The 24,595-nt window shown below is 54.3% G+C and overlaps 1 protein-coding gene across 2 annotated transcripts; it reads right to left on the reverse strand.

Moving 5' to 3' along the window:
- Positions 1-7,739: 7,739 nt before the first annotated feature.
- On the reverse strand, positions 7,740-24,246 carry Slc38a3 (solute carrier family 38 member 3). Of its 2 annotated transcripts, none has more exons than XM_028887017.2 (16): positions 24,087-24,246; positions 14,944-15,096; positions 14,765-14,843; positions 14,472-14,587; positions 13,850-13,923; positions 13,670-13,762; positions 13,500-13,581; positions 12,444-12,526; positions 12,305-12,363; positions 11,955-12,116; positions 11,789-11,868; positions 11,232-11,332; positions 10,900-11,024; positions 10,670-10,814; positions 8,710-8,813; positions 7,740-8,621 (listed from the first exon to the last, which is right to left on the reverse strand). In XM_028887017.2, exons 2-16 carry the CDS (start codon positions 15,042-15,044, stop codon positions 8,517-8,519), a joined length of 1,509 nt encoding a protein of 502 aa, XP_028742850.1. In that variant the 5' UTR covers positions 15,045-15,096; positions 24,087-24,246; the 3' UTR covers positions 7,740-8,516. The 2 variants fall into 2 exon arrangements, with proteins under 2 accessions (XP_028742850.1, XP_028742849.1); XM_028887016.2 differs by lacking the exon at positions 24,087-24,246 and adding an exon at positions 22,536-22,641.
- Positions 24,247-24,595: the final 349 nt, after the last annotated feature.

The raw sequence follows: 24,595 nt of genomic DNA on the forward strand, positions 1-24,595 counted from the left end.
CCTCATCTTCCTCTCTCTGGTCCTCGCTTGGCCTCTCGGGCCACCACCTGTGGCTGCTACCGCCTTCCAGGTCTTCTTGTCTCCTGCCTTGGGCTCTAGTCTCGCCTTCGCCGAAGCGTCAGTCCATGGGCGTCGAGGCCCAGCTCCACAAAGCAGCCCCTGTTTAGCATCTTCTTGCTTGCTCCGTGCCCTCCGTGGTACCTACCCTGTTGCTCTTCTCTTGCGCTAGAATCCATCCATCTAAACCCTCTTCCCTTGTAGCCATTATCAGCTGGTCCTCAGAACGCCTCCAGTGACAACTGTCTTTCGTGGTGCTTCCTGCTTTCTTCAGGACTCTCCCTTTCTGCTTTCACTTCACAGCTGAGACTGGAGACTTACAAGGTGACTTGCGTAGTTCTACGCTGGATATCTTACCTGCTTCCTGAAGGCTTAGGCTCGGTGTTGGTCACTGTGCCCAGCCCAAGACATGCACTGTGGGAGCGGGAATGCACTGTGGAGTTTGACCCTAAAGTCAAGGGTAGGATAAGGAGAGAAACTGAGTAATACCTGAAGGGGCTCTGAGAACCCTGAGCGCAGTAAATGGGACTGGAGAAGATAGCTCAGCGGCACACCATCTGCCTGCCATGTGCACAGCCCTGGGTTCCATCCACGGCAGGTGAGAGAGAGGATCAGGGTTTGGGTTGGGGATATAGCTGAAATTCTCAATTGGTAGAGTGCTCTCTAGCATGCATGAAGCCCTGGTTCCATCCCTGAAACTACCTAAACTGTACATGATGATGTATGTATACGATCCCAGCAACTGCGAGATGGAGGCAGGGGAAAAAAGGGTCCATCCTGGGGTCTCTCCAAGTTCAGGTAGCAAGTGGGCCCAGACTGGATGCCCGTGGTATTCACCTGCCCACAATACACCCTGGGAGATCCAAGCCTTCTAGGATCATCTCTCCCTCTCTGCTCTTTTCTGCCTCCTCCGTATAATCTGGGTCCCTGCACAACCCGGACCACCAGAGGGCAGCAGAGGCCGCCTGCTGTAGACGGGAGGGTTTAGCGCTGGTCAGGTTAAGCTGACTGTGCTCCAGCTCGCAGGTTTAAGGCTTAGATTTTGATGGTGTTGTTTGTTTGTTTGGGATTGTTGCTTTGTTTTGTTTTGTTTTCTTGGGACAGAGCCTCTCTTCGTAGTCTTGGTTTGTCTAGAACTCCCTATGTAGATTAAACTAGCCTTGAACTTGGGGCCATCCTCCTGCCTCCTATTAGGGACCGTAAGCTTGCCACTGCCTCACCTAGACCATGTGAAAACTTGAAAGCAGGTTTCTTTTTCTTTCTTTTCTTTTTTCTTTCTGTCTTTTTTTTTCCCAAGACAGAGCTTCTCTGTGTAGCCCCAGCTGTTCTGGAACTTGCTCTGTAGACCAGGCTGGCCTTGAATTTACAGAGATCCACCTGCTTCTGTTTCTTGAGTACTGGGATTAAAGGCTTGCACCACCACTACATGGCTTTTCTTTCTTCCCCCTTCCTTCCTTCCTTCCTTCCTTCCTTCCTTCCTTCCTCCCTCCCTCCTCCCTCCCTCCCTCCCTTCCTCCTTCCTTCCTTTCCTTTTCTTTTTCTTTTTTTTTTTTTTTCGGGTTTTCAAGACAAGAGTTTCTCCGTGTAGTTTTGGTGCCTATCCTGGATCTCATGCTATAGACCAGGCTGGCCTCGAACTCAGAGACCCACCTGGCTCTGTCTCCCAAGTGCTGGGATCAAAGGCGTGCACCACCACTGCCCTTTCTTTTCTTTTCTTTTCTTTTCTTTTTTTTTTTTTTTTTTTTGAGCTGAGGACTGAACCCAGGGTCTTGTGCTTGCTAGGCAAGCACTCTACCACTGAGCTAAATCCCCAACCCCTCTTTCTTTCTTTTTTAAAAGAGATTTATTTTATATGTATATGTGCACATGTGTGCAGGTTCTTATGGAGGTCAGAAGAAAGGATCAGATGCCTGGAGTCAGAATTTCAAGCAGCTGTGAGTCACCAAGTGTAGGTGCTGGGAACTGAACCTGGGTCCTCTAGAAGAGCAGCAAGTGCTCTTAACTGCTGGGCCTTCTCTAGTTCCCCAAAGCAGTTCTGTTCTTTTAGTCTTTCTTCCAGGGCTCTTCTTCCAAAGTCCCTCACTTGTAATCAAGTGTCACTGCGACAAGTTGTTTGAAAGAAAGTCATTTGCTTAGACCCTTCACTGGGGTCAAGGCAGACACCCGCACACGTCCCCAGGGTCTTCCCACATGCTCCTTCCTGTAATGGCTCATCTGGGACTCAGTGGATACTAGCGACTGATTCGGTCACTCTCTGATTTCCAGCTGTCACTGTCCACCCTCTCCGTTACTGTCTTCCAGCTCAGTTTCGCCATCGTCCTTTTACCAGCTCCAGCTCATCAGCCAGTGAAGCACTTCCCTTTCTGTTCTTTTTGGCAATAATTCCCAGTCTCTGTCTTCATTTCATTTCACTTTTTAAACTTAAAAAATACATAATGAACACATAAATGCAAGCGCCCAAGAAGGGCAGAGGCTTTGGACCTCCTGGAGCTGGAGTTACAGGCAATGTGAGCTCTCTGATCTGGATGCTGGGAACCAAACTTGGGTCTTCTAGAATAGCAGTGTAGACTCTAAACCTCTGATGTAACTAGAGTTTTCCTGCCTGGCCCACAGTCAGGACAAATCTCTGTCACCCGCCAGTCCCACAGCCGCTCAGACCCAACCAAGTAAACACAGAGACTTATATTGCTTACAAACTGTATGGCCGTGGCAGGCTTCTTGCAAACTGTTCTTATAGCTTAAATTAATCCATTTCCATAAATCTATACCTTGTCATGTGGCTCGTGGCTTACAGGCATCTTCACATGCTGCTTGTCCTGGCGGCGGCTGGCAGTGACTCCTTCTGCCTTCCTGTTCTTTCTTTTCTCCTCTCTGTTGGTCCCACCTATACTTCCTGCCTAGCCACTGGCCAATCAGTGTTTTATTTATTGACCAATCAGAGTAATTTGACATACAGACCATCCCACAGCACGCTGAGCCATCTCTCAATCCAGCAACTGGAACTATCTATATAACACTTAGACTTACTAACTGAGTATGGTAGCCCACGCCTTTAATCCTAGCACTGGATAAGCAGAGGCAGGTGGACATCTGTGAGTGGAAGGCCAACCTGGTCTACACTGGGAATTCCAGTGAAATCAAGGCTACATATTGAGATCTTGTCACAGAGTGGGGAGGAGAAGGGGCTGGAGAGATGGCTCAGTGGTTAAGAGCACTGGCTGCTCTTTTTTTTTTCACCCGGTTTTTCGAGACAAGAGTTTCTCCATGTAGTTTTGGGGCTTATCCTGGATCTCGTACTATAGATCAGGCTGGCCTCGAACTCAGAGACCCACCTGGCTCTGGGGTCTCTGAACAGGAAAGCGGAAGGAGTCACTGCCAGTCGCTGCCATGATAAGCAGCATGTGAAGATGCCAGTAAGCCTTGTAGAGGGGCCTGGATTGATTCCCAGCACCCATGTGGCAGCTCCCAACCATCTCTTAACTCCAGTTCCAGGTGATCTGATGCCCTCTTCTGACCCCCTCAGACACCAGACATGCATGTGTTACATATTTTCACATGCTGACAAAACACTTATGCACATTAAAAGTAAATAGATAAACAAAAAATATTGTCTGCTTAAAAAAAAAAACAAAAAACAAAAAAAAACAACAACAACAAAAAAAAAACAGCCAACCAGCCAGGTGTGGTGGCATACATCTTTGATGCTACCGGCCAGCACCTGAGGCAAAGGCGGGTAGATTTCTGTAAGTTTGAAGGCAGCCTGGTCTGTAGAGCAAGTTTCAGGACAGCCAGGGCTATGCAGAGAAAAACCAAAACAAACAAACAAAAAATTCAACACAAAGCAAAAAAAAAAAAAAAAAAAAAAAGCAAAGGAAAACTAAAAACCTTTAGAGTCACTGCTGAATCGGATCTTACTCCCTTTCATTCTGGGCCTGGCATTGTTCTCACGCTGCAAACTAGTCCAAACATCCTGCGGTGGCTGACAGGACCCCAGAGTACTTCCTCCTCTTCAGTGCCCGCTAGACACTTCTCCTTTCCCAGCCCCAGCCTCAGTGACCTTCTGGCTGTTCCTCGTATGATGCCAGGGAATATGAGGACCTCAGGACTTTCCTTTGGCTGGTCCTGCTGACTGGAACAATCTCCTGATATCCCCCCCCAACACACACACACACACGTTCCCCTGAACATTTCTATATGGTTTCTTCCGAAGGAAAGCCCATCTTCAGTGAGGCCCACCCTGACCCACCTCATGACCCCTCTCTCCATCACCTACCTTTGGATGTTTTTGTTCTCTCCAGTACTAAGCATCTTCTTCTTCTTTTTTTTTATTTACTTAACATTTCGAGACAGAGTTTCTCTGTGAATCTCTGGCTGTCCTGGAACTCACTTTGTAGACCAGGCTGGCCTCAAACTCATAGAGATCCCCCTGCCTCTGCCTCCTGAGTGCTGGCATTAAATGCATGTGCCACCACTGCCTGGCAAATCCAAGGCGTTTTGAATGCTTAATGTGTTACCATTGAGCTATGTCCACAACCATGCTGGTCTGTAGAGTGGGTTCATGGACAGCCAGACTACATAGTGAGACTCTGTTGAAAAAAACAAACAAACTCAGAGATCCACCTGCCTCTGCCTCCTGATTGCTTGGGATTAAAAGGGTGTGCCATTATGCCCGGCTAGTACGAAGTGTCTTCTGATGAGTGAGATAATTTAGTGGTCATGTTTAATGCCTGTGTTCTAAAGGTGTCTTCCCCCTTGTTTAAGAGTAATGGGGGCTGGAGAGATGGCTCAGAGGTTAAGAGCACTGGCTGTTCTTACAGAGGTCCTAATTCCCAGCAACCACATGGTGGCTCACAGCCATCTATAATGAGATCTGGTGCCCTCTTCTGGCGTGTAGGCATACATACAGGCAGAACTCTGCATACATAAGAAATAAAAAAATAAAATAAAAAAAAAAAAAAAAAAGGTGGGGGAATGTTTGGCAGCTGGGTGGTGGTGGCGCATGCCTTTAATCCTAGCACTTGAGAAGCAAAGCCAGGTAGATCTCTGTGAGTTTGAGGCTAGCTTGGCCTATAAAGTGAGTTCTAGGACAGCCAGGGCTATGCAGAGGGACTCTGTCTCAAAAAAAGAGAGTGTTTGTGAAAGTCTCCATAAATAAAATACTTTCGGGAGGACTTTGATATGGCTTGATAGAAGACCCTGTGCCTAATATGTGTGAGTCCCTGGGTTTGATCCCCACCATCCTCCATGAAATAGGACTGGAGATGCAGCTCTATTGTGGAGCATACGTGGGACCCTGGATTCAATATCTAACACCACAATAACAAAACAAAAACCTTGGAGAATGAATGGGTGACTCAGTTTTCAGATGACAGAAGACTGTACACACAGGTGTGATGTGGGCAAGGCTGGGCTTGTGGCTGAGATGCGGGCTGCTGGGCATCGAGAGACCAATGTATTTTCCTGGTCTGTATTATCTTTTTGGTCTCTTTCTGTCTCTCTCTGTCTCTGTCTCTCTTTTAAAGATTTATTTATTTATTATGTACACAGTGCTCTGCCTGCATGTGTCCCTGAAGGCCAGAAGAGGGCACCAGATCTCATTGTAGGTGGTTGTGAGCCACCATGTGGGTGCTGGGAATTGAACTCAGGACCTCTGGAAGAACACCTGGTGCTCTTAACCTCTGAGCTATCTCTCCAGTCCCTTTTTGGTCTCACCATGTAGCCCAGGCTGGCCTCACACTTGGAATCTTCCTACCCTAGCGAGTGCTAAGCATATTATCTTATTTTTCTATGCCAAGCAGGCATTAGGAATCAATGAAGATCAACGAGAGTTGGGTACGGTGGCACACTCCTGCAACTCCACCTCTGATGAGGAAGCTTAAGTCTAGCTTGAGCTACGTGGTGAGATCTTATCTTCCATCCCTCATCAGGAAAAGAAAGAGTGAAGGAGATAAAAACGACACATGTACCAGACTTTGGGGTGCTCTAAGTCAGTCTTTCAAATAGAACAGTTTTTTGTTTTTTTTTTTCCCAGAGCCCCTGAGCATGTGTGCATGTGCGTGCACTGCTGTAAGCTGAACTCAGGGCCTCACACATGCCAGACAAGTACTCTGCCCTGAGCTTCCAAGCAGAGAACATTGGTTCCACCCCCCCCCAAAAGCATAAAGAAGGAAAAAACCTAGGAAGCTATTCAAAACATGATAATCCTTAATGATGTCCAACGGGCTACGGACCCATTCTTATGGAGGCTGAATCATCATGTCCCTGGACTTGGCAGCCAGCGATGGGAATACTCACTTCACAGTCACGTGGGTACATGGCTCTTGAATCTAGTACGGTGCCTGCATCACTAGCCCCGTTCCTACTGGAGCCTGCCCCCCATGGTCAGGCTGAACATGCAGAGAAGCACTCTGGGGTGAGGGTCCCCCTCCACACCCTGGCTCTGTATGGGAGCTGCTGTTATCACATCTGGACAGAGACGCCTGCAGCCTTGGCTGGTGTCCTCCTGCTGTGTTGTTCTGCACCCTTCTTTGAACAGAGGATGTGCAAAGGCTCTAAGATCTGCCCACAGGATAGACTCTGCCCTTGCTTATCCCTCAGTCCCCATGAGCCAGGCATTCTAGGAAAGACTGTGTGTCCCATCCAATGGAGAAGACACTGGTGACCCCAGGGGACAGTCCCTCCTGACAGGGTCCCTTAGGCTGCAGCTACCACTAGGCCTGTGTCCAGATGTTTCCTGTGGCCACAGGGCTCCTGGCTGAAGCCAGGTACCTAGGGCCCATGGGACTCAGGAAGCCCCCCTCTGCTGGCTGGCACGGCCCTGGGCCAAGCAGCCACCAGCTTGAAGAAATTCTTTCTTCAGGGCTTTCCCAAGCTGGCAGTTGCCTTTCAAGTTCAAACTGGATTTTTCTTGCTGTCGTTTTGCTGGTGGCCTAGCCCGGCGCAGGGTCTTTCCTAATGAGGGTTTGGTGCCAAGGCCTGGGCACTTCCATGCCTCTAGGCTGTAGCTGATTCAGGCCTGTGAGTTGCAATGGGCAGCTTCCCAGTCCCACTTGGGCCAGGATACCTGGGGCTGCCCTGCCTCCTTGAAGTCCCTGCCTTGCCTTGAATTTCACTCTCCCTTAGCTACTCAGGACTACCCGACTCCACTGAGCCTTACTAACCTACCTTTATTCATAGAGGTGTTTATTATCAATAAAAAGAACAGCCCTGCAAAGAAAAGAATCCCTGCGCTTTTGTCTCCAGCTTCAAGGCGTCGACACAGGCTTGTCCAGCAGCCTAGGAGCTGGTGGTGGATTGCAGGGCCCTTTCCTGAGGCTTCTGCAAGGCTCGGCTGCCCCCAGCTCAGACCCTCTCTGGAGCTGCTGGGGATGCACCTCACGTTGCCTCCTTCCGCAGGCTTCTCTCTGTCCCATTTCCTGGGGCCTCATTAATTCCTCCCCACCTCACCCCGTGAGAAAGCAGGTCTGTGCTGAACTTGGCCCCGGCCCAGAGCTGGGTCTGAGCATGCCACTGGTTGGTCTGAGAGGCAGGAGGTGGGGTGGGGGTGGGGGTGGTCTTGCTCAGTCCCCACTCTCGGGCAGGCAAGCAGACGGGAGAACCCCAGTGCCATCCGTACCCTTCTTGACCCCTACCCTATTTCCCAGAACCCCGAGGACTATGTAGACCAAAAATATAAAACACAGTCAGTCTTATGTATAATATTTATAAAAGGCCAGCCTCCCCACCTCTGTGCCAGTCTGGCTCCTGGGGTCTTTGACTTCCAGGGGCAGGATACTCTGGGCCCAGCCTCTCCTCTCCCAGTAGCGGAATGTAAGTCATGGCCCAGGTGTGAGGTGTGGGAGTCCCAGCCTCCCCAGGACTGGTAAAGGTCCACAGCAGGGATCTCTTGGGGTGCATAAAATCCTCAGCAGAACCTGCAGACCCCAGATATGGGGTAGGATAGGGGCTCCTTCCGTGAAGGAGATGCGAAAAGAGGACAAGAGTATCCTAGATTTGGGGCTCAAGTGTTGGAAAGGGGGCTGTGAGATCAGCAGGCTGGGGGAGACGAGCCCTCTGGGTGCAGACTGCGGCTTCCCAGCAGGCCTGGGGGATGTCTTCAGGCCTGGGTTCTGGGCTCTGTGTGCCCCTACAGCCTGTGTGACCTCAGGAGGTGGCTGCTGGGCCTCAGTGTACACAGCTGTGGGAGGAGGGTGGAGGGTTTCGGTGGGATCTGAGGCAACAGCCCCACCCTGTTCCTAGCTCAGGAAGCCCCCGCAGCTCTGGAGCCCAGCAGGGGGGTGGTCCAAGGGCCTTGGTCCTGGCTCTTCAACAAAAACCTTCCAACGGAGAGGATATGGGTGGAGCCAAATGCCATAGTATTTACAGTGTCTCTCCCCTGTCTTTCTCCCCTTAAGAGCCCCTGGGCTGGAGAGTGAGGGCGGGGTGCTGGGATGAATAGACAGAACAAGACCAGAGTCCTCCTAATGATTTCCACCGTGCGGGTTGGTCCCGGAGGCCCAGTCAGTGATGATGAAACTCAAGCTCATGGTCATCAACAAGAAGCCAACCACAGCAAAACAAAGGGCCTGTTAAGGGTCAGAAATGAGAGAGGCCCGAGATAAGGACAGTTCCCTCATCCCTGCCCCAGCCCACCGGCTTCCAGGCCCCTCGTACCAGGATTTTAGGGGTGGATCTTGCAGGCTCCTTCTCGGTGGGCACGATTCGGAAATAGAAGATGGCGGGAAAGATGAAGATGAGGCACGGAGCAGATGTGGCACCTGCAAAGAGCAGAGCAGAGTCACAGCTGGCTCACAGCTGGCCAAGGTCTGAGGCAGACTCCGTGAGACCAAGCATTCTTTTTTTTTTTTTTCCTGGAGCTGAGGATCGAACCCAGGGCCTTGCACTTGCTAGGCAAGCGCTCTACCACTGAGCTAAATCCTCAACCCCTAAGAGACCAAGCATTCTTAACCGGGGAGGTGCACTCTGTGTTGTGAGGGCTCTGCCTGATTCCAGGGGAGCCCACCAGCCTTCCCCCATGTTCTCTATCCACCAGGCTGCAAGGCTGAAGGTGCTGGCGGGTGAGGAACACAGAAGTGGATGGATGAAGCCGGCAATGAAGGAAAGAGACTTGCTACAGGATAAAGCCTCAAGGGGCCTGGGTTCCTAACAGCTTGTTAGAATTTGGATCTCCAAATGCTCTCGGAAGGCCCAAGTATTTGGTGGTGTGCTCTCTAGGAGGGTCCAGTTGGGGCTCTCAGTTTGGAAGGACCAAACCTTTAGGAGGTGGAGCCTTGAGGGAGGTCCTGAGGCGTTGGGATTAACCCTTTAAGGGGCTTGTAAGGCTTTGATCTGCCCCTCTTTCCCTTTAGTGCTTGGCCATGGGGTAAGCCGTTTTGTGCTGCCACACACCTCTGTCCTGATGGATTATCCCACTACAAGGCTATCCCAGGAGAGCCTCAAACTATATACCCAAGAACGACCTTGGACTCCTGGTTTTGCTGCCTCCACCTTCTCAATGCTGGGAATATAAGCACGTGCCACAATACCTTATTTATGCGCTGCTGGACTCTAACCCGGAGCATCATACACTCATGGCCAGGCCAACACTGCTACGTTGTGTCCCCTGAACCTTTTCCCTCTCTTGATTTAATTCTTACATCTATTGTTTTCTATATATGTAGGCATGTGGGTGCACATGTTCCACCGTACACACATGGAGGTCGGAGGACAACTTGTAGGAGTCAGTTCTCTTCTTCCAGCATGTTCCATGGGGATCAAAGTCAAGTTGTCCATGCTTGGTGGCAGGCACCCTTGCTCACTGAGCCATCTCACCAGCCCTGCGTATTCTCTTCGTAAGTTAATAGCTTCGGTGGTTCTGTTACAGCGACGAAGAGCTAACTGGACTAAAAACCAAGTTCCCCAAGAGACTCTTCCATCACTTCTACAATGCATTTCTGTCTGCTGATTTCAGTTCGACGCAGACTTGGAACATAGGGAAGCAAGAGTCTTTTCAAGATATTCACAATTCTCGGCACCCAGATCAGTGAGGCGGACAAAGAGTTGGGTGCAGGAGTCAAACTTGGCTCATCCCAAAGATGTTTCAGAATTGCCTGATTTTCCAGCTCGAAACCTCAGCTGGGGTGGGACCGTGGACGCCAAGCTTGGAGTCTGACATCTCACCCACCGCGGCTCTTACGTTCCTTTAATCTCTCTGGACTTTGGTCTCCCCATGTGTAAAGACATTACGAGAGCTTTCATTTTTTGTCAGAAGTATCTCGCTATGCCTCCGGGGCTGGTCTTGAACACCTGGACTCAATGATTCTCCTGTCTCATCCTCTCAAGCTAAGATTACAGGCACACAGTACCATGCCCAATTCAAGGAGGTCCTTTATGAAGACTTTGGCCCCAGGGTCCGTCCCATTATCTATTAAAGAGGACCGACTCAGTGGTTTTGAGCCTTCGAAATGGACTGCAATAGCTTTAAGGTCAAGAGTTCAGGTTGGAGGCTAAACCCTGTGCACGGGACACAACTATCACGTAAATGTAGGGTATGTGCTGAGGGCTCTACCAGGATGTGTAGACGTGAAATTCTCTGGCATACAATCCCGTTCCTATAGCAGGGCCAGACTCTCACCAATGATTCCAAAGATGCCCAAGATGTTGGGGGCGAAGATAACCAGCAGGTTGATGCAAGTAAGCAGGCCAGTGGCGATGAGCACGTGCCGCAACCAGCTGAACTCCTGGTTCTGGAACAGCATCTGCTGGATGGCGCGTCGTACCTGGGCAGGTGGGAAGAGCCATCAGTCTGGTGGCCCCCATTAGACCCTCCCTTCTGCTGGCCCAGTCGCCTCTCCGCCGGCTCACCGGGAACAGAACGATTGGAACAGTAAGTGTGACTGCTATCAGCACGGCCACGCGCACACACAGGATCAGCACGTCGAACGCGTCCACCTTGTTGTAGGTGTGCAGCAGCTCCGACTCCACCCTGTCTGTGGCAGGCAGGGAGGGTGGTCAGCAGGCCAGGGGGCGGCGGACCCTGACGCTGTGGGGAGTGGCACTCAGACTCACCTCCACAGCTGCAGGACACAGTCAGGCATCACTAGTGAGTGCCTATAGTATTCAGGGCGCTCCGGCCACTGACCAGCCCTTGCCTCCCAGCCTGGCCTCCGATCCCACCCATGCTGATCCAGCCATACCGTAGAAGGTGAGGTAGCCGAAGAGGGCAGCCAGGAAGTACATGACATACATGACAGCAATGGACAGGTTGGAGATGTGCTGCATCTTCCTCTTCGAGGGGCTGCAGGCAGGTAGAGGAGGGTTTGGGGGACAAGCTGAGCCACCCTGTCATAACTGTATATGTCCAAGGCTCGCTCTGGCACCACATTCCTCTATTCAGCAGTGAGAAAGTCTCCTTCTTGCCCCTAATTCCTACTCTTTTTTTTGTTTTGTTTTGTTTGTTTTTTTGAGACAAGTTTTCTCTGAGTAATAGCTCTGGCTGCCCTGGAACTCGAACTGTAGACCAGGCTGGCCTCGAACTCACAGAGATCCACCTGCCTCTGCCTCCTGAGTGTTGGGATTAAAGATGTGCATCAACACTGCCCGGCTCCTAATTCCTACTCTTATCAACCACAGCAATCCAGTCTGGTGACCTGGGGCTTGTCCCCTCTCCCTCCAGACACATATCTAAGACTACACCTGTTCTCTCCAGACCATCAAGGCAGCTACCATCCCTCTCCCAGCCACAGACACCTACTCTTTGAGCTCTGTATATATAGGCAGCACCTCAGGGTGGCAGACGAAGGCAAAGGCCATGATGGGGATGGTGTATGCTGTCTGGAGACACAGAGAGGTATGTCAAGGCAGCCCTCCCACCCAAGACCCTCTCCCCACCTCCCTGGCCTGGCTTGGCCTGTTGGAACCTGTGAGTTTAGCGTGAAGTAGTTTGGGGTACAGAAGGCCGCAGCCTCAGGCTCATCCTGCAGCTGCGCCTTCTCCTCCAACATCACCATGTGGCTGGAGTTGCCTGTGGCATTGACCAAGATGTGCAATGGGCAGGGAACTTGGAACTTCTTGTAGATGACCTGGGGTGGGGAAGAGTGAGAGCATCAGTATCAGGCTGCCTGCAGAGTCACTCTGAAGCCATATTCAAGATTAGAAGGGCTTCCTCCTCACTCCGGCTTCCCGAGAGGCCCTGCTCCGCCCCCTCCCCTCCGCCCCGACAGAGGACTTCCTTTGGGCTCTTTCCTGACCAACATGGAGGGTGGCTCACTGCGATCAAGAAGAACACCATGCAGCTGAGGGAGAAGCCACTGGAATAGCCTAGGTAGCCTGCCAGAGAGGGAACCGTGAGACTCGGGTCTCCTGCGTGTCCCCTCCCAACCCGCTCCGGCTGGACCCTGTTGACTCACCGAGCTGCCGCATTAGAGCTAGGGGCAGAATGATGGTGACAGAGACCAGGATCACAAGGTAGTTGCCATTCATGTACCACACCCTGAAGGAGTAAGAGTGGGAAACACAGTCAGAAGCTCCTCAGCTTGAGGTGGGGTCACCTGCTTGTCCCTGTTGGGGGCACCGGTGATGCCGCACTGTGTCCCCTGACCAACATTAAACCATAACTCCAAGTCTTCCTGAGCTTTCTCTGAAACAGGGGGATGGGAGGGGTGCTCATTGTCACACTCCTGAGGAGGTGAGCTGGCCCTGGGACACGGCTCCTGTGGGTCCGCTTATGACTGCAGGTCTGGGCAGCCTCCTAAGGGAGGATGGAAGGCCCTGGCTCAGGAAGGGTCTGTGTTTTTCTTGGGGGGTCTCAGGGACTTGCCAATAACTTGTGGCCCCTGTGGTCTTTCTTGGCACCTGCATCTTGTATTATTCTGACCCTCCTCTCTCCTGGAAATGAACATGGGGCATAGACAAGGGCAGGAGGGCCCGGGCCGCTCACTCTTCTAGAGCAGGTTCAAAGGCATATTCCTTGGCAAAGGTCCCTAAGACCTAGGTAGGGAATCCTAATTCTTTCTCCCTCTCAGCACTGTTCTCAATCATGCAGCCCCTTTGCTTGTGGGCACTGGGTGGTCAGGAACAGGGTTAGCCTTCCCCTCAAACACAAAGCAAGGTTGATGCCCAGCCGGTGCTGGCTAAGTAGTAGGCACCCCCACACATGCCCTGGACTTAATCTCTTGGTAGTGGCGGGGCGGGGGGGGGGTGACCCCATGGTCAGGAATAGCAGTGCTTAGAGCTAAGCCTGAGGCCCTTCTGCTCATGTGCAGGGTCCTGGGTCACGTGGACCCCAGCTTTCTAGCTCTAAAAGTCCCTCCTGGGGTTTCCCTGGATGTTGCACACACAAACAGGAACCGAATGTGGCTCTCTGGGCAGTTCTCTGCTCTCCATCAGCCACACTTCTGCTTGGCTATCAGGCTATCAGGCTAGCTGGGCACCCACTGCTCCCCGCCCGCGTTCCCCAGGCTCACGGGCTCGAGTCCTCCAGATTCAGGAAGGTCTGTATGACGAGAGGCAACTCAGACTTGATGATGTACAGGTAGCTGGACATGGCTGGGGGAGAAGGCAGGGGGACAGCTGCTGAGGTCCGCGGAACCAGCCAGCCCCTTCTGCATCCCGCTGCCCCAAGCACCAGCCTCACCTCCAATGTTCTGCAGTGTGATGGCCAGGGCCGCCGCCAGCTTCCCTGGGGTCCCAAAGGCACGGTAGCCCAGCTGTTCGTAGGCACGGATGCCTGTAGAAACCGGATGTCAGGATAGCCAGGGGAGCCTAGCCCAGCTCACCTCAGCCCTGCCCCTCTGCAGGCCGGCAAGAGGCTCACCCACGATCCCTGAGGACTTGAGGAGCAGGTGAATGGAGTAGCTAGAGAGCAGAGCAACGGCTGTCAGGAGGAACCTGGAGACCATGGAGGAAAAGAGGCCATTGGAGCTTCGTTGGCAGGGAGTGATGAGCTCAAAGAGGCTGGGGTGGGGGGCGGGGGGGAGTCCGGGAGGCAAAAGTCTGAGGAGCGGGTGCCAGTCAGGAGACTCCAGAGATAAGAACAACCACTCTCTTTACCCAGGGTGCCACACGACCCAGGCGGGGGCCCTCTGGGTCAAGACTGCCCTGTGCCTGTGCTCTGAGCACCTTCTTTTCCTGAGTCTTTGGGACAAACATGTTTTCCATTCAGGCTCCAGGGCAGAGCCACCAAATCAAGGGCACGTGTGGCCACACAAGGCCTGGCCACAAGGGTTCTGTAAACGTAGTGGAACAGACTCGGGCCTGTAGGGCTAGCCTTGTGGGTTTGAAGAACAGGGAGGTGTATTTGTCTGGCTGTGGATGTTTTCGCAGCAGTGGCCTGGGTGCAGAGTAAGAAGTGCCCACCCACTGGATAGCGAGCTGGAAGGTCCTGGGAGGTCATGGCTGGCGGTTGGTTGCTTAGGGCTGTTTGCAGAGGCACTCACAGGAAAAGGATGATGCCAGTATTGGCCATGGCGTAGGCCAGCCCCAGGATGCCGCTGCCCATGATGGCATTGCTGAGGTTGAACACGGACATCCCAAACGATGTCTTCCCCTCGAACTGCAGGTACCAGAGTGGGATGGGGAAATGTGGCGAATCAACAACAACAACAACAACAACAAAAGGGGGGTATTGTGGCGTTCCCCCTCACTGTCCCTCAGCCTCCCACCGCTGCTGCAGAGCACCTCATCACTGCATCCTCCCAGCCCCCCAAGCCCCCCGGGTTGCCCGGCTCACATCGGTGAAGTGTGTCTCACTGTTGGAGCTTTTCTGAAGGAAGCCCTTGCCCTCCGCACAGTGCTGGAGGTCTTCAGCTCTGCAGGAGGAGGACAGCGCACAGGACTCGGCTCCATCCCCGTGCCCTGCGCCTCCCCCAGTGCTTCTCCGAGCTGCCGCCAGGTCCCCCTCCCACTCACCTCTGAGGGTCTGTTGTGGGCATGCCCACCGGCAGCAGCCCCTCCACGTGTTTGCCGTTTGGCACCAGCTCCACCATCTCCGTCTGGCGAGGTATCTCCATGGCTCCGAGGACCACCAAGGGGCTCTGCTCTCACGCCAACACGGTCAGAGGTCTGTGGGGCCATCGGTCCCTCTGGTTATCTTGGGGACCGTGGTCTAGTTTCCCCCAGGAAGCCAGTGGCCATAGTACAGCTCTGAGAGGGGTCACTCAGGACAGGCAGGCACATGAAAGCTCACTGGGACCTGTCTCTTCCTTGGGATCTGCTTTTGGGGTGTGGAGTAGAGCTTGCACACCTGAGCTCCTAAGGACGCCCTGATGAGACAACTCATAAAACACCAGTCCCTATATAGAGCTCTTAGGGCCTCAGTTTCTCTTCCTGCAAAGCGAGGGTCATTGGGTGATCTGAGTCCATAGCCGAGTGGCACCAGAGGCCCTGAATGCTAAGCCCTAGGTCCTGACCCCTCTCTGCATGTGCATCTTGGAGTGAATCCCCTTCCTCACAGTAGTCCTGGGACACAATTTCCTGAGCTGGTCCTGTGTGCCAGGGGCCTCCTGGCCAACCTAGAATGGCTCTGCCCGATGGCTGGAGGCCTTGGGAGAGGGTGAGGGCTGTGGGCCCTGTTCCCAGATGCCCGGCGGGCTCTGTTGGCAGTTGGAACAAAGGGCCCTCTGTGGGCTGAGAGCTGGCGCTGTGGACAGCAGGCGCAGAGGATGCCCCCTCCAGGGCCAGGAGGCCTGAGGCGGTGCTGGGGCTGGACACCTGGGCCTATCCAGCCTGGCTGTGGTGAAAGACCCTCAGGGGCCCTTCCAGGAAATGGATGTCCTAGGGCACAGTTCTCTGGGCCACTTGGTCCTCATGCTCCTCACAGCCCTGGCCTCAGGACCACGCTTTGCTTCTAACATTGCTCTCTTGCCAGGGAGAGCCCCTAATCCCCAGGGCCTGCCATTCAAGCCATCCTCTGAACAGAGCCCTCGTTTCCCTGGGCCAGGCGCTCAGGGCTTGGCTGGCTGAAGAGGAGCCCAGGTCGTTGCTGGTGCTCCTTCTCTGGGCTTGGCTCAGCTGGACTGCAAAAGATCCAGCTTCCTCGCTCCCCACTGGGCACTGCCCAGACAACTCACTGGCCCCTCTCCCATCGCTGGGGCCAGGGGTTACCTACCATGCCCAGAAGACGTCTGGGCAAAGTGAACCCAGGCTCTGTCAGGACATCTTAAAGGCCAGAGTGGCCAGCAGGGGGGCTGAGCCGGAGTGGAGACCAGAAAGGGGTGTCTGTGCCAGGCAGGATAGATAGCCCGGGCCTGGGCCTGAGGTATAGCAAAAAAGGTATTCCAAATTCAGCACTGACTCCTCTCCCTACTCCATCCCCTCACGGCCTCAGGTCTCAGGTCGGCTTTGGAGTGGGAAGCTACAAGAAGCTCAACAAGCACTCAGGATTGATCTTGATCCTGCAGGGAGCCAGGCTCAGGCCTTATGCCCCCACACCCTGTAGACATCCGTCTCCCTTCACCCACCGGAGTACCTCACCCACTGCTCTGGCCCAGAGCTCAGAGCTCGACCCCCTCAGCACTGGGGACGCCACACCTGGCACCATGACCTACCTCTGTGTCCCTGGCGGTGGATTTTGAGCTCCGGATCCTCCCGTCCCACCCACTCAGGACCCTGACAGTGTGGACCTCTCTTCTTGGATTCTCTTTCCCTACACCATCCATCGTTCCCAAGGCTGCCCTCATGCTGCCCCTTTGCTGAGCTCTGCCGTCAACACCCCTCCCAGGACCTCACCTAGGTTGAAGGTACCATGGCCAGGTCTCCAAAATCCCTCCAGAGTACCCCCTGGCACTCAGTAGGTTGTCCTTGCTCGGTCCCCACCCTGGGCAAGCTGGGACAAGCCCTTGGAGCGTGCTGTGTCAGCATCTAGGCCAAGCAACCGTTTCTGCCATAATGACAGAGGCCCCCAGGGCTTGCCTGGGCTGGTGTGTGCAGGGCTTCATTCTGTTCTGGCATCAGGGTACCAGGCAGCCTGGCACTGGCTCCAGGGAGACTAAGTCCGTGGAATGGCTATGGGGGGTGTGACTGAGGTGCTGGCTCTAGGCTCTGTCTCCTTTCAGGATGTGGGGCTAAAGTCTTTGGGGCCTGGCGGCTAATATTCATAACCAGTTATTGCTGGGTCACGGGCTGCCCTGAGATCCCGGGAAGGATGTAGAATGTTTGTCCTTAAGTGATCTCCAATCTGGTAGAGGTGATACTCTTCATGTTCCATTATCCCCTCCCCCATCACCACTCTAAATCTCCCGCTACAACTGGATGTGAAATACCTTCTTCTGGGACTTTAAAAAGGAGGGGAGAGGGGTTGGGGATTTAGCTAAGTGGTAGAGTCTTTCCCTGGCATGCATAAAGGTCAGGTGCCATCCATTAAATGCCAATGCAAAAAAAAAAAAAAAAAAAAGTTAGGGGGAGGGAGTTATCAAGGAAGGCTTCCTGGAGGAGGTGGTGTAGCTAGGCCTAAATTTCCAACAGAAGCTCCAAAGCGAGAAGCGAGGAAGAGAGCCTTAGGTAGAAGGCAAAGCATGGACTCTGAGGTGTGGTGTCAGCAGGTAGCGAGGGTAGGAGGGAGACTCTGTGGCTACAGACAAGCCTTCCAGAGCCGTAAAGGCTAAGTCGGGGTCTGTGGAGGAGGTTTCAGGACTAGAGCCCCAGGTGGAGACTAGCTTTGACCCTCTAAGGGGGAGCTCCGATACTTCCCAAGGCTGCTGGTTCTTCTCTTACAGCCTCAACCCTCCTTTGCTTGTGTTAGGGAGTCAGGGTAAACTCGGGAGAGAAGCCTGATGAAGGAAAGCAGAGCCAGTGCCATGGAGGCAAAAGTCCCTCGCCTGGATCAGGCTCACCGTGCAACATGGACAGAACACCCTCACCCAGGACCTCATTGTCCCCCGATATCTCGGGGTCCTGTGAGGCTAGACCAAAGCTGAGGACAGAATGGGGGAGCTCTATGAGGCTTCACCTTTGAGAGCAGGCCATGGGTGTCCAAAGAATGGTCAAGCCTTAGGGTGGAGAGCACTGAGCCCTTGGGCAGATCGTCAGAAAGGCGTTAGTCATGAGCGCAACGTGGGCCTGGGCCACGGACGGGTGGCCGACCCAGGCCACCACTCGGAGGCTTGTTTGTGCTGTGGGGAGATGGGAAGGGGGTAGAACCAGCAGGCTGGTGCAGCAAGTAACGCCTGCCCACGCGGGCATCACAGAGCGAGAATTCACCAGGCACACCTCAGCAGGTGTTGACTTTGGCTAATTAAAGACTTCTAGGCCCAGGAATCCAGGCCAGGATGGGCTGGCTGCTTGCATCAGCCACTATGGGAACCACAGCTTTCTATCCTACATCACAGTCCCTCAGTCCTGCTTTTTCCCCTCAGTTCTCAGGGACCCGAGTGGGTTTGCAGGGGTGGGCTGGCTGCAAGGCGGACTGTGCTTCTCCCAGTCCGGCGCCATATGTTCTGATGGGGGTGTGGGTGTCATATGAAGTTCCTTTTTATGGCCCAGGCTTCCTGGGCCTGGGAAGCCTTGACTTCAGCCCAAGGAAGACCGACCGGGTGAGAAGCAGGCGGCGTGGAATAAAGGGTCACGGTGCCTCTCACTGAGGGCACCCAGGTCGGGAAGCTTTCCCTGGGTTAGATATTGTGACCTAGACAGCCACCTCTCTGCTGCCCTGCTTCTCCTAATTTTAAAGGGAAGACTCCATCCTGGGACGAAGAGTACGTTACTGGGGAATCAGGACACGTGTTTGAATTTTAAGTCCCTAATGCACAGCCGCAGTGACTCCTGGGAGACGCCCCTGCTGTAAGAGATCGAGGTTAGAACAGTCAGTCACCCCTCCCTCCCCTAGGCCACAACTTCACATTTCGGTGGTAGAAGACCCCAGTCCCGAACCCACCACCTCATCATCCCACATACTAAACAGGAGAGTGCAACATGTGGCCAGCGTGTGCCCAGCACAGACGGCATGACAAGGCGCGTGTGCAAGAGCGGGCAGAGCCAGGGGAAGGTGATGGCCTGGGGCCCTGATACACTAGCCACCTCAATGCCTCAGCCGCTGCTCCTTGGCCCAGGGATCTGTAGCCTGTGTCTTGGTGTTCTGGCTATCCGGAAGCACCTAGGAGGATCTGAGAAGCCCAGCTGGGGCCGGAAGGTAGGCTTTCCTGTGACAGGGTACATTTCCTAGACAACCAGCAGATGCTTACAAGCCACCTTGGCCTCATCTCCCACCTCAGCTTGGACCCTCCTTTGCTCAGGCTGGTTCTAAGAGCATGCAGCCAGAACCTCCTGGCCCAAGCTGGCCAGCCCCTCCTCCAGCTCCATTGCCAACTTGTTCAGAGGGACGTGCGGCCAGAGGTCCTGCTGAGGCAGAGGACAGGACATCACGTGACTGTGCCCCCCAGAGGCAGGGGAGACCCTGCGCCAGCCTGCCTGTCTTCCTCCCTGCCGACCCGGAATCCCCTGGAGGTGGCCAAATATTTGGACAGCCGGACTCCTGGCCCCAAGGAAAACTGGAACACAGGCCTGGGGCAGTTTGGGACTCGTTGTAGACCCTGATGGGGGGCTAAAGCAAGGTCAGCTTGGAGGAGGGGAGACATTTGGTCAGGAGGATTGAGGCAGAGGGAGGGAGAGAGAGGAGAGATCTGAGGGGAGACAGTGCAAGAGAAAACATACACATTTCACATATGCGCCCATGCGTACTGATCTAGACAGACAAGCAGACAGACAGACAGGGGCCCAGGGAGCTAGAGAAACATGGGTGGATATACAGGGTCACAGACAAAAGAAAACAGAGAGAAACAAAAACCATACATAAGTAGACGGCTTGATATTCAGGCATGGAGATATTCAGGCACTGAGGGAGGTAAGAAAGAGAGACGACCATCGGAAGGCAGAGATGGAGGGAAACAGTGGCAAGAGACAGCCAGCAAAAGACAGAGCCCCCCACACGTGGTGGCACAGACCTTAAGTCCCAGCACGTGGGAGGCAGAGACAGGAGGATCTCTATGAGTCAAAGGCCAGCCTGGTCTATATAGCAAGTTCCAGACCAGCCACAGCTCCGTAGTAAAACTGTCTTTAAAAACATAAAGACAGAGAGCCCTGGAAGAAGCAAAAAAAACGGGAGAGGAGCCAAAATGACCATGTGTAGAGGAAGAGGCAGATGTGTGCCAGGCACAGCGGGTACCATAGGATGCCCAGGTAGAGCTCAGTTGGATCTCCATGAGGCCGCTAACAGCATCTTCAGCTCCCCATAAATTCAGGTTATGGCCCACCAGCCAGATGCAATGTTATCCAAGGGAGCCAAGCCCAGGGGGATCATTAGACCAGGTTCTACTAGAAAATTCGGAGCCCTCCAGGCTGGTGCCTGAGACTTATTTACCTGGATAATGGAAAAGACAAGCAGAAGCGCTGGCCAGTCGGAGTGACCCCCGTTGCCGGTGGCCACACACAGGTGCAGACGTGCCGGCTGAGGGGCTGTGTACAGGACGTGGCCCGCAGAGCGGAAATCCAAAGCCAAGCAACTCTAGGCCACTGGCAGGAAAGCCCTCCTTCCCCTCGACCCCCAGAAGTGCTGCCTGGCCGGTTAGGGCTCCCACCCTCCCCTCCTCTGTCTGTCTTCCCATCCAAAGCCCAAAGCCCATCTCTTCCACCCACGGCGCTGGGAGCCAGACACATAGTAGACGCTCAGTCAACGTTATTGAATGAACGGAGCGGGTTCAAAGCCCTCTGTACGTTCTCAGTCCAGTGTACCTGCTCTGTGGCGCCTGGTCCTTGGCGATGGCTCCAGGAGAACTCTTCCCTCAGGGCCCCTTCCTGCCTCAGCATAGACTATACACCACACCCCAGCTGTCTGTGCACACAAATGCCTAAACTGCATCTCCCTGGCAGGCGCTTCCTTGCAAACACGCTTTGCCCTCAACCCACACCCAGCCCAGACTTCCAGGTGATCGAGGCTTCATTCAGCTTCCTCTCTTTTCCAGGTCCAGTCTAGAGTTCAGGATCTCCCTGCCTTCACTGCGCCTGTTTCTCCACTTGAGTGGGGGCTCTAAGGCCACTCTCTAGGCCAGTGACACACCTATAGGAATAACCAGTTCTTTCCAGCTGGCTATCCGGAGCCTTGGACTAGGGCATACAGCAAGCTTGAGACAAGATCGGCACTCAACAGGGATGTCTTGAGAGGACAGTGAGGAGAGAGGTTCCATGGACTCGGGCAGAATAAAACTCTGAAATACACGGTCTCATCCTTCCTAGAGACAGAGTCCCATACTCAAACCCAAGAAGTAAGAGGTGGTCACTCCTGCCTCTCTGAAATGTGCCAGGCATGGCCTCATGTGCTCCGGATCCCTTCTACCGTGAGGCTTCCTAGGAAAGCTTTCCACAGCTGTGCAGAAGGTCCCTACTTCCCACCAGAGCTGCCCTTGGGTTTATGTAGCTTTCTACCCCCACCCCCTGACACGCAGTGAGTGCTCCAAGGGACTGGCCTCCCTTCCGATCATAAGCCCCCATCACAGACTATGTACCAGGGGTCTCTTCTAGGATAATATAGTGGCGGGAAGTGGATGAAGTGCTAGAGGTCAGAACCGAACTGGTGGGCTAAAGGAAGAATGCACGTGGAGATGTCCTCCATGGGACTCCTCGGGGCGTAAGGGCCTTTGATGTAGGCCTCTTTAGCATTGTGGGGAAGGCAGACCTGGATTCAGGTCTCCGGTCACGGGGTGGGGGGTGCAGATTCTCACACGCCCCACCCTTGCCCCCCTTCTCTAGTGTAAACAAATGGGACGCATTCGCTGTAGCCAATGGAAGGGGCCGATCCAGCAGGGGCGGGCTCCTGAAAACTGAGTCTTGGGGCCCCCAGCTAGTTCTCACACTCGGGCCAGCCAGGTCCACAGGTGGAGAGGAGCGCCCATTGCGCCCCGCCCTCAGGCCAAAGAGCCAAAGGAACCCAGGGCAGGCGGTGCCGGTTGGTCCCACTGCAGATGACACCGGTTCTGGGGCCAGCATGTATGCCGCGGCCCCTCAGGCGTCCCGGCCCGATCTGCCCTCAAACTCTGCCCAGTGAGGCCGGGATAAATATACCCGATGGCCGGCGTGCCAGCCCCGGGTCTGCCTCTTAGGCGCCCGTCGGGGCAGCGCTCCAGCGTCTTCTCCCGGCCACTCTCTAGCTGGTGCCCGTGGGTCCTGACTCGGGAAGTCGGTCCACTGTCTCCTGAGCCTCAAACTAGGTGCCCTGTGGACCTAACCTCGGGGCTGCTGTCCCCTTGCTATCCAGCCTGACCCTGCCAAGAAGCGGAGTCGACGAGGTGCCCCTCCCAGCACGCTGGCACAAGCTTGGAGCTGGGTGCCTACCGGCAGGCTCGCAGACCTGTGCCCCGGAGCGCGCAGGGCTCTGCTCTCGGAAAGCTGGGACTCCTGCCCGGGTCTCGGGGTACGAGGAGAGCTGCCCAAAGCCCACGAGGGACTGGAGAAGGTATAGTGGGCTCGACCCGCACAGAGCCCCTGGGCTGGTGACTCTCTAACCCCGGCAGTACCTGGCCTCGTGGTGGGCACGTTCGGCGCTCCGCCCCGGAGAGTAAGATCCGCTCTGCTCCAGGCTGAGAGCTGGGTTGCAGCAGCAACTGCAGCCGCAGGGGATGAAGGGTGCCCGGCCCCGCCCCTGGCCCGCCCCCGGCCCGCCAATCCCTGGCTGCCCGAGGGAGGAGGGGCTGGTCCGGGGAGGAGCGGGGGCCTGGCCGGCTTGTCTCAAAGGGGCAGTCTGTGCCCTCGGTGCCCTCGGAGCCTGTAGGTGGGAGAGCCTGGGTGGGGAGGGGTCGCTTGAGCCTTGAAGGATCGGGGCGTTGGTTCAGGTCAAACCAGAGATCTTTGTGAGCATTGTAGCTGCCCTGAACCCCTGAAACACTTTGCCTACATCTCTCTAAGCCTCAAGGGATCTTCAACCGAAAGGAGTAGGAACACCGCAAGGCTTAGCTCCAGTGAGGGGCTTTAAATGGACGACTTTCAGACTTGACGCCTGGTCACCTTTGCTTGTTAGTGGTGGACAGAGCGGGGAGAGGGCCTGTCTGAATTGGTTTTTTTCTTCACCCCAGAGAGTCAGTATTCTTGAGGCTGAAGCAGACGTGGCCTGGGACAGTGAGGACATGAGGGCAGTAAGGGGTATTGTTTTGCCTCTTTTCTGGCCTTGCCTGCCTATGGCCTCCATTCTGTTTCTAAGATTGAGTGACAGCTGTCAGCCTGCCCGTCAGAAGCGGGGGCAGGACTTTGAGGAAGGGACTTTAAGGAGGACTCCTTGGCTGGCTGGCAGTGCCACCTCTTTCTGCTTCCCACCTAGAACTCTGGTACTCAGAGGAAGGTGGTGTGTAGGCAGCTGGGGGCGGGGTGGGGGATGGGGTGTTGACTTTCAGGATAAAGGGGGGGGGGAGGAACAGCTGTGCCCCTTGCTTCTCAGCCACTGGCTCTGATCCGATTAATTCCATGGCCTCTGCTGTTCCTTTCCAAGCTGGACTTCTCTGTCATATCTACCTCCTGATGTCATATCTCCTTCCGGATGCTGTGGAGACCTGCAGAGACCAGGTCTCACCCCTTTTCTGCCCCAGGCTGAGAGTCAGGACTCCTCAAATCTAGAAGTCCTGGATTCCCTTCTTGCTGACTCATAGCACCACCACAGCCAAGCCCAAGCGTGCCTCAGTTTCCCTCTGTCTCACAAGGAAATGGCTGTCTTTCCCTCTGGCCAGAGATAAGTAAGTGAAGAGAAGGCTGTAAGCCATGGACTTAGGACTGACTAGGTGCTGGCAAGGAGGGCCAGCGAGCTGGGAGACTAAGCAAAACAGCGTGAGATAGTGACCACCCCAGAAAGTCGAGCCCACACTTCCGGTAGCCAGATGACAAAAGGAAAGCTTCTCATCCTTAGCTGAGGTTGACATAACTGCCAGACCAGAGCTTACCATGTCATGAAGAGACGTTAGACGCCCCCTACCCTCTAAAACATCATGGGAAGCTAGGTAGGGTCGTACATGCCTGCAATCCCAGCCCTCCAGGGTGTGTGGGGGGGAATGGCATGAGACGGAACCTCCTTGGATACTCACAGGAGATATTTGTCAAGGGATAGTGACACCAACTGGTAGTTCCTGAGGGTCCAGGCCAGCTCAAGGTTCTCAGCATGTGAATATTGAGGTCCTCGGTCCAAACTGAACAGGAGCAGAAACTGGCTGAGCCGCTGTGGGAGGATTGGAGGCGAGTGTGATGAGGGGTTCCTGGGTAAGGCCAATCATGGCCTAGCTGGGGGAGGGTTAACTGTTTGTTGTTGCTGGGCCTGGACCCCTGCCAGGGTAAACAGAACTCTGAGGCCTTTCTCACCACCTGGGGAATCTCCCAGGCCAGGCCGCCTTAGATGCACAGCCGGCCTAGGACCTTCTCCCAGAGGTCTGAGGAAATGCCCAGCCATGTCACCACCACGTTGGTGGTAACTTCCAAGAGAGGGAGAGATTTGCCTGGGACATCAGGCTAGACCTTGCCTCCATTCCCTCATCTCCACATCTCAAACACAGGCCTAAAAGACTGCCAGACATGTGGGATGGATCTTGGGGTCCTAGGA

Source organism: Peromyscus leucopus, chromosome 7 (assembly GCF_004664715.2).
Source record: "Peromyscus leucopus breed LL Stock chromosome 7, UCI_PerLeu_2.1, whole genome shotgun sequence".
In the NCBI taxonomy this organism is placed as follows: Eukaryota; Metazoa; Chordata; class Mammalia; order Rodentia; family Cricetidae; genus Peromyscus; species Peromyscus leucopus.

Coding starts and splice junctions, on each gene's coding strand:
- Slc38a3 (XM_028887017.2), bottom strand. CDS start 15,044: ATGGAGATACCTCGCCAGACGGAGATGGTGGAGCTGGTGCCAAACGGC. Junction 12,527..13,499: donor AATCTGGAGGACTCGAGCCC/GTGAGCCTGGGG, acceptor TTACTCCTTCAG/GGTGTGGTACATGAATGGCA. Junction 12,364..12,443: donor AGCTCTAATGCGGCAGCTCG/GTGAGTCAACAG, acceptor CCTCTCTGGCAG/GCTACCTAGGCTATTCCAGT.